Here is a 12,513-nt window from a genome sequence, read left to right as displayed (position 1 = left end):
AGTGTCTCCTCAGGAGTTCAACCAACCGGGAGTTCGATCACTCGCAATGATGTGTGCTGACCACCAAGGGGTGGTGTAGAACGAAGGCAGGCCCAGCCTGCAGCTGGTAGCCAGGGGAAGGCCCTGGCCGGCAGCTGGCAGCCACTGGGGACTCTACCCCTGCATGAATTTCGTGCACTGGGCCTCTAGTATCCTAATAAAAGGGTAATATGCAAATCACTGTCACAAAGATGGTGGCACCCATAGCCACAAGATGGCGGTGCCTAGTCCTCTCAGCCCCACCGGAGTCCCAGGGGGCGGCCGCTGAGAGCAGGCAGCATGAGTGGCCTGGCGGAATGCTTGCTGTATAAACAGTGCACCTTCTGTTAGCATTATGAGACCAGTACCTGTTACAGTCCCTAGTGCTGTGATGGAAGGCATTCTGCTGCCTTGCTTGATGCACAGCCTTCAGTACTACTCAATCCACACTAAACTAGTAACTAGCAGGGGTCTCTCACTAAAGTTCAGGGCTTTTCCAGTAAATACCCTCCCCACTTCTCCCAAGTCCAAGTCCACCTATTTGTAAGCCCAAACTCCACTGTCATGAATCAACCCCACAGACAGTGGGATGTTTTAGTAAAGAGTAAACCTTACTTTGTAATCTACGTAAAACAAACTTTTTGTTAACATGGTGTTAAAATGGCTAGACAAATTTTCACTGCATTCAATGGGCATGCTTAGGATGGTCTGAATTAAAAGTTAGGTGGCATATGTAAAAATCACTTTGGGACTACATGAAAAAGATAGGGATTCATCCTCCAGCTGAAATTGAGGATTTTTTTTTTAACCAAACTTTAGAGGGCATTTCGGGATGATTGACCAGAAACACAGGATATGGCATGTATAAAATTCTCTTAGGGGTTCCTGGGGTAGGAAGGCAGAGCAAAGATAATATCCATCCAGAGCATTTGAAACTGAAGTATGAGATCTACATTACAAGTGACTGAAACATGCCATATATATTAAAATGTGAGAGACAGAGAAGACAAATACTAGTTTCAAATATTACATCCCCTCGCTCCAACTGAAGCAGCCCATTCCAAGCTGCTTCTTCCATGAGAGACGTCATGTAACATGCCTCAGGATGACCACCACCAGCAGGGTTTGCTTAGTGATGGCTAATGATTCTCTCAAACAACACAGGGTAGGCCAGCTAGTTTATTCATATTAAATCTAAACTCTGGATCTCTGGCTTAATAACATAAGAAACCTGTAAAGACAATAAATTTTGCATTAAATCAGAGATGGCTTAAATCAGTCATAGAAGTTCTAATATTCTGAGCTGGCAATTACTGCATAACGAATGTTCAGTCCAGTTACAAAACCACATTTCATTTCCTTGGCCACAAAATCTTTCAGATTTGAAAAATGCTTTTACCATGTACCCACTGCTACCAGTCACGTAATTATAGTTTCTTCATCCCCCAGGAACATCACTCAGTGAAAGGACTTTTTCTTTGATCAGTTTGTAGGTATGTAAGAACTCTGAGAGTAAGTTTAAAGAATGAATATGAACTGAGATGCCAAGTAAAGTTTTTATTGCAAGCACAGTGAGCAGGAGGTGTCTTCTCACACAAAGTGGCTGCCAGGTCTGCCATTAACTACATCTCTCTGACAGCCCTTCATTGGTTTAAAGCATATTAGTTGGTTCTTGCTATCAGGTGTACATCATTTCTGCCATGTGGGACATTTTCTTGGGAATATACAAGTAATATTCCATGTAGCCTGACAGGTCCTCAATGGTCACATCATCCACATAGACTCGAGCTTGCTCAGAACAGGAGCGCGGGGAGCCAGACAGAGTTCTGGTGTGAAGCGACTGAGAATAGTCCTCAAGCGTGGATCTTCGTTCTGGGGCCAAGGGAGGGACATTCTGCAAGCCTGAAAAGGAATACACCTCCATATCATGCCACCTCTTACACTGGCACTCCTTGCCTAGGCATGCACATGGCTGGCCCTGGTTTAGCTTGGAAACAGATTGAAAGTCAGAGAGTTCATTGGCCTTGAGACTTGCTTGGGAGACTTGAGTAGCATCAGAGGAGTCTTCCTTCTTACTCTCTGACGGCAGCCTTGGAACCGAAGTTCTCAAAGGCTCAACAACTGCCCCTGTGTGATTAGTATCGAGAGAAGTAGAGCATTCTCCTGCATTGAAGTCTTTAGGGGTTGAAATTCCCAGCACACTGCTGCCATCAGGGGAGTCAGTCTGGCCTTTGTGCTTGAGCTGGCTGCTGGAAGAAGATGCTATTGTACTGCAATGTATAAACTTTGGGGGATGAAGGACAGGAGATTTAGATCTTCGACGACGTTGGGTTCTCATTGCTCCTCGTGAAGACTTCCGTGTAGAGCTAAGAGGAAAAAAAATGTACAAGATGTTGGGATACAGAGCTCTCCTAAACAAATGTTTTAGGACAGTTGGAAATCTGCCCCCTCTCAGACTTATGAGTCTAAGAGGTCATAAGTTTCCCCCAAAGGGATGTGCCCACCTCCCTTTTAATCTGCCTATGTCTCTGTGTCTCAAAAACGTCAACATCTCCATATTAGCCAGTTACAAAAACAGGAGAGGTAAAGGGTAGTTTTTACCTGCATTTCTTGAGCCAAACATTTAGTGCAGAACACCCACCCTGTCCCAACCCTTGGCTCAGGAACCTGTGACCCAACGGGTTTAGAGAAGCACCCTGCACAGACAACTGTAGGGTGTAAAAACTAAATGTTTCTATGCCTTGAATTCAGCAGCTTCAGTATCACTGTGAGGCTAATGCTACAAATGGCCATTATGGTATGATCTCTAAACAGAGCAGCAGGTTTAGGGTTCATTTCTATCACTGATTAACAGCTGACAGATTTAGACTCCTGAAGTTTTCAGATACTGGGACATATTAGATAAACTACATAACTTTAAAAAAAATATTTAATAAACAAAAGAACCAAGCAAAGCAAAAAGGAGACAAAATTGCCAAGCAAGTTTGAAAACAGAACCAAATAGAACTTTAAGAAATAAACTTTATATTTGAAATTAAACTAAATGGATGGGCTAAGCAGAATACATACAGTTAGGGAAAGAAATACTAAACTAGAAGATATATCTAAATTATTTATAACAGGGGTCAGCAAATTACAGCCTGTGGGCCACAGAGACCAGGCTGAGGTGTCCCCCCCCACCTCTTTGGCCATTCTCCCCGTCACTCCCCATGCCTGCCTTCCCGGCCAAAAGACATCAGACATGCCACACCTCTGCTTAGGGTCCATGCTGACTACTATTTACATGTTAGGGCTCTGCTGTCGGCAATCACTGGGCACTGAGAAGCAGAATCTCAGTTTGAGTGTCTGGCCTGTGCCAGGCTCTCTATGGAAGAGAGAAAGACATACTAGAATCTGAGTACCACTAGGGCAGGAAGTAAAACTGACCCTGGCATTGCCCCCAACCCAGCCATCCCACAAGTCTAGTCATTTCATCCTGAGACTCTCAGCAGCAGAACACAAAGTGTGTCCACCAGCCAAGATAGCCCACATCAGGCAGGTAGGGCAGGAGTTTTCTCACTTATGTAAGTACCTACATAATATCCTCAGATCTCACTTCTCGCCTGCCAAAACCTAAAATATTTGCTATTTGGCCCTTTACCACAAAAAAAGTTTGCTGACCCCTGACCAAGAAGGCAGCACAGAGACGTGGAGAGCTGGAAAAAAGTAACAGTTAAGAGATGTAAGACTAAGAAATCTGGAGTCTCTGAAAGAAAGACTATAGAAAAGGAAAGAGAGTGATTTTTAAAGAGATAACAGCTGGTAAATTTTTTAAATTGATGAAAGGGAATCTATAGATATAGAAAGCACACTGAAGCAAATGACAGATACACTGGAGCAAACTATAGAATACCAAACCCAACAGGAACTGCTGAAGAGCTGCCTGAGACTAGACAGATTATTTCCAAAAGAACAATTAGATGAAAAGAAGGTTTTTCAATGTCAACATGGAAGCCAGAAGACGAGAACTAAGAGAAAATAACTATCAAATCTAGAATATGATTTTAGGTATATATCAACTCAGGTCTATCTTCAAAGAACAAGAATTAAATAAAGCCATTTTCAGATAAATCAAAACAAAATATATTTACCAATAGAACATGATGTTATACAACTCCAGAAGCATTAACTTTATTCTATATGGAGTTCTATAACACAGAGGCCCTATTTGCCAATAAGACCTTCACTAAAGGAACCTCTGAAGAAAGTACTTTAGGAAGAAAAAAAGTGATCCTATGGAAGGTGTGAGACGCAAGAATGGTAAGAGCAAATAAAGTGTAAATGAGATAAATCTAAATAAACACTGTCTATTTAAATAATAATGAAGGTAAATAAAACCTAATTTGTAAGTCTAAAAAGTGATAGAACTAAAATACTGGGCAACTAGATCATGGAAGTCAGATCAGAGTAAATGGGTTTTAAGAAAAAGGGTTCAAATACTAACTTTTGTCTTTGTTAATAAGCATGTATGGTAAAATTTCAAGGCTAACTACTAAAATAATAGAAACAAAGTATACAATCTCCAAACCAATAGAAGGGAAAATGGTAGGGGGAAAAACAAACCCATTTCAAACAATTTTTTTAAAGATGAGAAAAGGAAATTAAAAAAAAGGACAACAAATAGCATAAAGTAAAATCTATGTAAATGAGTTTAAGCAGTTAAAAAATTATCAGATTAAATAAAACAAGTCATATATATTTGTGAGACACACCTAAAATTTTAAAACACAGAATGATTGAAAATACTAGAAAAAGATACACTAGGCAAATACTAACTAAAAGACAACTGTATTAGCTCTACTAATTCCAGACAAAATAGACTTTAAGACAAAAGCCATTATGAGGGATTAAGAATGTCACTATATGATGTCTCAATTCACCACAAAGAAAACATTCTAAACTGTCACAAATGTAGGCTGTATGATCCTACAAAATAGCCTCAGAATACATAAAGCAAAAATATAGAGCGTAAGGGGAAACCAGACAAATGGATTCCCATAGAGATTTCAACATACTTCTCAATAATTGATAGGTCAAGCTGACAAAAAAATTATTTAAAAAATTCAAACACTGTCTATTTTAAATAATAATTAAAAGCTTAATTTAATGGACATACATGGAACTCAAGAATGATTAGAGAAAAACTCATTCTTCTCAAGCAACATAGAACATTTATAGAAACTGACTATGTATCAGAACATAGAGCAAATCTCAGCACATCCATAATTGGGAAGAATGGGTCTTCTCTAAACATTGAGTCTTGGGTTCCATATCATACATACCCATTTCTGGATACATGGGAAAGAAAATCCAGTAATATTTTAAGGTATTGAGTTAAAAATCATCTGCAAGAGGCAGCTCTTACCCATGCCAACTGTCTTTAGATGCACATGTGGTTTTAGGTTTGGTATCGTCTGCTGCTGTTCTGACTGATGCTCTAACACATGGGCCTTCTCCAACAGACAGAGATGCTATGGACCTAAAGAAAATAAACAAAATTTACAGCTACAGCACTTATTGTTCTCACCAACCCAAGCAAAACTTGTTTCCTTTCTAGTTTGAGTTTCTCAAAAATTATTCAGCTTTTAGTGCAAATTTTCCTTTGGAACCAAATTTAGAGGATCCCTAAAAAGCCCACTGTTGCAAAATCACAAGCCAAAGAATGATTCTTAAATATAGCCAGCAGCAGGATAAAAATAGACTTTAGGCTGTTTATCTGGGGCAGATCAGGCCTTATGTCCAGGGAGAATGCTAATGACACTGACCACTTATTTTATGTGTGCAACCAGAGCTGGAAACTAAGTTTAGGAGCAAAAGCTTTAGGAGACTCAATCTAACTTGAAAAGGAATACATTTTCAAATATTATACAACTTTTAGAAAAATATTCTAATTTTTACAACTAATAAACTTGAAATATTTACTGAGCTAAATCTTGGCAGTTTGAAATTACACAAGTAATATGGGTTTCCAGTAAAGAAGATGAAAAAATGTAAAAGAGAGAAAAAATAATTATCTATAATCTCACAACCTGGAGATTAGTAACATTAACATTTTGGTATGAATCCTTTCAGACCTTTTCAACACACACACACACACACACACACACACACACACACACACACACGGCTCCTACCTCACATGTTGTGGTACTGATAAAAACCCTTTAGAAATATAAAACCTACTAAAGTAAAATAAAAAGATGTCCACTGAAATATAATTAAAAATAAAAAGTACTGGGAATAACTTAAATATCCAATAACAGAAAATACTGCATTATATGAATTACGGCAGATCTATGCGATGGAGTATTAGAAATGTATTAAAAATAAAGTGTATAAAGACCTTTTAATAACATGAGAGAATGCTCATAATATTAAGAGGAAACAGCAGGGATAAGCACCTATACATACATTATGATCTCAACTGTGTACAAAAAGTATATGGTGTTATATATAGTCTATATATTAACAGTGATTATGTGATGTTTACTTCCTTTTTTATTTTTGTGAAGTTGTCTATAATATGCATGTATTATTTTATAGTCAGATAAAAAGGATTATGTTGTTTTATAATAAATATATAGAGATTTGTCTTGATAAGACAAATACCACTAGAAATCAAAACCTGCTTAACAGGATCATGCTAAATTCCAGGCAAGGCTTGGTTAGTTTATGAGTCAGTACCTCAGATGTCCCATTTGTAAGTCAGCAACAATATGAAACAACTAGAGATGTATGATACATTATACAAGTCTTATTCTGCTTACTCATGGTAATGACTCACCCCTTCTACTCTTATTTGTTCAGTTTTCTCAAATGCTCTTCACTGCTACTTCTCTTTCTATAATTGTACTCAAAGCAGATCACATGCTACAAATATATAATATTTGGTCATATATTATACAGATATTTTGAAAGGTTTTTTTAATGTTCCAAGGAATTTTAAGAGTAGTGAAACAGCTTAATTTTATGCTCCAACTTCTTTTTTTAAAAAAAAGTATTTTTATTGATTTCAGAGAGGAAGGGAGAGGGAGAGATAGAAACATCAATGATGAGAGAGAATCATTGATCCGCTGCCTCCTGCACATCCCCTACTGGGGATGGAGCCCACAATCTGGGCATGTGCCCTTGACCAGACTCGAACCCAGGACCCTTTAGCCTGCAGGCCAGCGCTCTATCAATTGAGCCAAATCAGCTAGGACCCAACTTCTTAAAATACCAGGAAAAGAATCTGTATATCAAGAGTTATTTATATAAATGTATATACTAAGAAATTTTGTATGTATACATATATATATATATGCAGCATTACTAGTATTTTCCTGCTTTAAACATTTTTTTTTACTGTACCCAAAATCATGAAAGCATACACTATGACCACAATCTGGAACTGTTTGTCTGCTTTGTTTCCATTTCCCAAAATGGCTTATAAAGTGCCAATCAACTTTCATGGCAAAATGACCACAATATTGAAAAAACCACTGGGAAGAGAGAGATACTTATTTGAAGTATCATGGAAGCAAATGTGAGCACCTGTAACAGCTATTACACAATTAGTATATTTAGCATAAATCAGTCTATTAGTACAAATCTCATTTGGTAGGCCAAAATAGTGTTAGCAATAAGCAGACAGCTATAACAACATCTATTTAATTTTTACTATCTGCCAGGTATTGCATGCATTTCTTCAAGTTGTCTTCAAGGTACCATATAAAGGAATGGTTAAGAGCACAGGTTCTGGAGACAAACTGTCTAGGTCTCTTACCGATGTGACCTTTAAGAAGTAGCTTAATTCATCTGTGGCTTGTCTGTAAACTGGAATAACAGTAATAACTATCTTCTAAGTTGGTAGTGAGGACTAAATAATGTATGTAAAGTACTCAGGCTAGTGTCCAGGACATAGTGATATAATTTTAATGATTATTATTATTACTTGTTGTGGAGTTTTGTACTCTGAGTTTCCAGTGTTTGGTTTCCATTCATGAAAATAAATATTCTTATATCCATTAAAAATCTGAGGTTTCTTCTGGCCTGGGGCAAAGAATGGGGATGAGAAGAATACTACCCAGAACATTTTGCAAAGGGTGAAATTTTAACATTCAGACAGCAGCTGGTCTGTAGGTGCTCTAATTATTTTGGCCAAAGGGTCCAAGATTATTGATCTCTGTGACAGAACCCTAATGAATAGGTTTCCATAGTGATAGTCTCAGCAATAGAGCCCATGAAATCGACAATGTCTGCAGAGATTTCTATTGAGGTAATTCACTTTTAGTGAAAAATACTGTGATTCCCTAGAGATATACGAGAAAATCCTTAATGGGACACCGCTTGATAATGTTTGATTAAAAAGAGAGGGGGAAAGCACTCCTCAAAGTTAAGGAAAATCAAACCACGGAACCTTGGCGTACAAATGAACTACAACTTTTCAAAATTTAACAGAAGAGTTTCTTTTACAAGAAATACAATGCTGTGCAGATTTGGTAGAATGTCACATTATTAACATTTATATCTTCTACAAATAATGAGAAAATTTAGTAGAGAAAAAGCTCTTCAGAAAAAAGGCTATTTAAGTCTAGTGAATAATTCCCAAATAACATATTATATATAATTACCCTGATGCATCCACTCTTAATTTCTTGAAAGCAGTTTGTAGACTCTCCTCCTCTCCATCCTTGGCTTCGGATTTCATTGTGAAACTTTTTACACTACTATGATGTTCCCGCTTATACTAAAAAAGAAAATCAAAATAAAATGAGCACAGTGACAACAGGTGGGTTCAGAAGTATATATTTTGTTAAAATCTTTATTCCTGATACTATTACTTTTTGTTAGAGGAGAGGGGAACAAATTTCTATTTCTAAAAAGAAGTTTCAGTGTAGATGATTTCTTGAATTTATTAAGATAGAATTTAAAATGCCCAAATACTTGATGCCAATATCCTATTACACAGTTTTGGAAACAATATCACCTAAAATCTGTTTAAATATACTTTTTTAAAGGGAGGAAAATCTCTCCATTTGTAGAGGTCTAGAAACCTATAGACAAAATAACCTTTGCATCAGAAATAAAAGGGAAAAGCCAAACGAATAGCATTCTGATTCTTTAAAATGCTACTATTTATCTAGTCTAACCCTAAAAATTCTAGTTAAGTATAACTTCATGATACATGGCAGCATTTCTCTAAAGCAATCCTCACCTGAATATCATTATTCATATCAATATTCATATCCAGATATCAAACTGGATATGAATATCAAAGCAGAATTACAAACATGTTTACTGATTATTCCACAGTTAACCTATAAGGTTGATACCTTCATTTTTTTAAATGGCTTTGAATATTTTATTATAAAAGATAAAAAATGAATTATACTTACAATTCAAAAAAATATAAAGGACTTAGCCCCCCAAAAAGAGGTAGGAAGAAAAAAGAGAAATTACTGTTCTATAGATGAACATTTAAGTGATGTTCAATTTTTTAAAGCCAAAAAATAAAAAACAAATAATCAAGTTTTTTCTTTCCACCCTGATTATTACATTTAAACAAAGAAAAGGGAAAGGGGAACCAACCAAAGCAACAAGAAACACCACTGAGGTATGTTAATAAATTCTTTGAATCTAGTTTCCCAATTATTTTTTCACTTGGTAAAAGATTCTAGTTATTTTTTCAACTAGTATCTATAATGTCACAGAGAATCTGAAAAACATTAAAACTAACAAACAAAAAACAGAAGATGGGGAATTTTTGAAGCGAAGGAGTCACTCTACCTCTTCTTTCTTTATTCCTAACCTGCTTGCTACCCCTTACCCTCCCCCCACCCCCCGGGGGACTCCCAGAGAGCAGTGCCTCTCTGTAGAGCCCTGGATCCTCTGAGTCCCTCTCTGCTCATTTCTCAGGGTGGGCTTGATGCATTGTGAGACCTCCAATATTCCAAAGGTCAGAGTGTGTTGTAATATGTTAGATATAATGTGACCATGTAGTACAAATGAAGCAAGGAATCAAGACGACTCGTTTCCTTTTTTATTTACGTAGAGGAAGATATTTTAGTCAGCTCTCTCCAGGGAATGAAACATTGAACACTGAAAACAGTCTCAAAAGAACTCAGCTTTCACCTCAACTTCTCAAGACAAAAAATTTAAATACATTCCCACATATATTTTGCTGGTTTATTTAACCAGTGTATGAACATTATCAATTCTATACTTCACTGGTTCCTAATCTGTAGAGGATCCTCCCCCCCCCCCCCCCCCCCCACACACAATAATGTCCTACAAACCTAGGAAGAGGGGTGAGCAAAGATCACATTCTAATAATTTTAAAGCCCACCGCATCTGAAAGAGTGCTATCGTAGGTTGTAAACAAATTCATCCTGCGGGCAGAACTACAGTAAAGTTTGACTTACAGTTTTCCTCAATTACTTTATAACCAGTCAGTCAAATGCTCACTCGGAGGAATGGCCTTTATAGAGTTAAGTCATCTGAGCCGAGTCTCCGCAGCCCTGCAGACCCCACACTAACCCTCTCCCGCCTCTCTGGAAATCAGTACATCACTTCTAGATGTACATGCTGAATTCTGCAGGCGGAAGTTCTCTCCCTCCACAAATACAGAATTCTTACCCTGGGCGCAAGCACTAGGCTGGACTAGGGATACACGGGGGGACTTGACACAGACCAGGGCTGGGAAGCCCCTGCCTGGGTTCCTGCCCGAAGACTGTGTTAAGAAGCTCTATACCCAAATATGTAACTTTTAATTATATAGCGCTGATTTAAGAGCACTGCAGGTGACCTCTAAAATCTGGACGTTAACACAAACTTAGTTAACATTCTTGTTGACACACTCAAAGTTAAACACCAAAACAGACCAAAATAAAAACTGGCTGCAGACGAAACGTTTAGGAATGAAGTTCCATCTCAATTATTTTCAGACTTCAGCATTTTTGATTACCCACCTTTTCTCTCGGTTCTATTAACCCTGAGCAAAGGTAAGTGTTCGGCACGATCTTAAGCGCTAAATCAGAGCCGGTGTGTAATTCACAAAAGGCTTATTATGCTCCTCAGTATTCCTACCTTCCTATTCACTCACATCAAGAGCTCTAGGACAAACTCCGGGGAACACAATTCACATTAAACTTGTGGGGGACTTCCTTGCCGTTTTCACAGCGCTGATTTCTTGAACTATCTCCCAAAAGATCAAACTGTTAAAGGCCTATTCGAAGTTACTTTGTATTGTTTTAAGTCAAATCACACAGGGCAATTTATGCCTCCGGTTTCCCCCAACCTTTCAAAAATGACAAGCAAAATCCTTCTAAGTTCCTCAATCAAAATTTCTGGTTTTCTCTGACTTTCAACGAATAGCACGTGTCACAATCTTATTTCTATCTTGCCGTTTTCACCAAAACCTCTTTCAACCTCGAGCCTAGGAGAGACCCGGGGAAGAATAAACGATCCGCGCGTCAGCGCGTCATCACAATGTTCAAGATTTAGGAACTTCCCCGGCCCCCCGGAAGCAAGCGCTGAGTCGGGGAAAGAAAGCCCTGTCCAGCGAGTCTCTAAGTCGCCAACACGACGAGGTTGAAACCATCGGCCCCCCGAGATGAAACACAGTCACACCTCTCTCTCCACACCCACTTCAACCCCGACACACGCTCTTCTGGCTAGAGCCAGAGCACAATGTTGTTCTTTTCACCCAGAATCTGGAGGGGTCGCAGTTGGGAAGGATCGGGAGAAAAGGTCAGAGCCCAGCGGGGCTCGGAGAGCGGGGAGTTGTCCAGGAACCCCCTGGTCTGGCCGCCTGGGGTCTCCTGCTGGGAGGCGGCCCCTCCAGGACACTCCCCCGTCCAGAATGAGAGATTTCAGTTGGGCGAAGGCGCCCGGGATGCAGGAGGAGGCAAAGAGGCAGCCAACGAGACTGGGGCTCAGAAACGAGCGGGAAAGGGCGGGAAGGGGCAAAGGGCGGCCGAGGAGAGTGAAAAGGGGAAGCTACGGCCCGGCGGGAGAAGGCGGAGGAGCAAGACCGGGCAGGAGCAACGAGAGAACAGGAAGGCGGGAAGGGGCGATAGAGCGGAGCTGGGCAGGGCCAGGCCGCAGCAGCCGAGGAGGTGGCGAAGAGGCCCAAGTCCGGCCCGGCCCCGCCGTCAGTGCCCGCCCGGGCGCGACCCGACAGGAGGCGGACGGGCCCGAGGAAATCGCCCGCGGCCAGGCTGGGCCAGGGGGCCGAGGGGCGGTGCCGCGACCCCTCCCTGTCGGGACTCTCACCTTCTCGCACTCTGGTTACCCAGTCCCGTCGGTTCAGCTAGTCTGTCCCGGATCACGGAGCCTGACTGACCCGGATCCAAACCCGCGGAGGGGGCGGCCCGCGCCTCCGAGTCGCACTGCGCCTGCGTCACTCGGGCACGCGCCCCGCCCTCTATTTATGCTCCTCCCGCCTCCGTGACTCGGCAGCGCTGCAGGCGGCGA

The 12,513-nt window shown here is 40.1% G+C and overlaps 1 protein-coding gene across 3 annotated transcripts; it reads right to left on the bottom strand.

Annotated features, from left to right (window-relative positions):
• Nucleotides 1-1,184: 1,184 nt before the first annotated feature.
• Nucleotides 1,185-12,469, bottom strand: OSER1 (oxidative stress responsive serine rich 1). Of its 3 annotated transcripts, none has more exons than XM_006091428.3 (4): nucleotides 12,313-12,469; nucleotides 8,670-8,785; nucleotides 5,423-5,536; nucleotides 1,185-2,384 (listed from the first exon to the last, which is right to left on the bottom strand). In XM_006091428.3, exons 2-4 carry the CDS (start codon nucleotides 8,744-8,746, stop codon nucleotides 1,697-1,699), a joined length of 879 nt encoding a protein of 292 aa, XP_006091490.1. In that variant the 5' UTR covers nucleotides 8,747-8,785; nucleotides 12,313-12,469; the 3' UTR covers nucleotides 1,185-1,696. The 3 variants fall into 3 exon arrangements, with proteins under 3 accessions (XP_006091490.1, XP_014313618.1, XP_014313619.1); XM_014458132.2 differs by lacking the exon at nucleotides 12,313-12,469 and adding an exon at nucleotides 11,007-11,580; XM_014458133.2 differs by lacking the exon at nucleotides 5,423-5,536.
• Nucleotides 12,470-12,513: the final 44 nt, after the last annotated feature.

This window comes from Myotis lucifugus, unplaced genomic scaffold (assembly GCF_000147115.1).
Source record: "Myotis lucifugus unplaced genomic scaffold, Myoluc2.0 scaffold_90, whole genome shotgun sequence".
Taxonomy (NCBI): domain Eukaryota; kingdom Metazoa; phylum Chordata; class Mammalia; order Chiroptera; family Vespertilionidae; genus Myotis; species Myotis lucifugus.
Note: the sequence above shows the minus strand (reverse complement) of the source record. Positions and strands in the feature narration are given on the sequence as shown.

Coding starts and splice junctions, on each gene's coding strand:
- OSER1 (XM_006091428.3), bottom strand. CDS start 8,746: ATGAAATCCGAAGCCAAGGATGGAGAGGAGGAGAGTCTACAAACTGCT. Junction 5,537..8,669: donor TTAAGAGTGGATGCATCAGG/GTAATTATATAT, acceptor TATTTTCTTTAG/GTCCATAGCATCTCTGTCTG. Junction 2,385..5,422: donor TCTAAAGACAGTTGGCATGG/GTAAGAGCTGCC, acceptor TTTTCCTCTTAG/CTCTACACGGAAGTCTTCAC.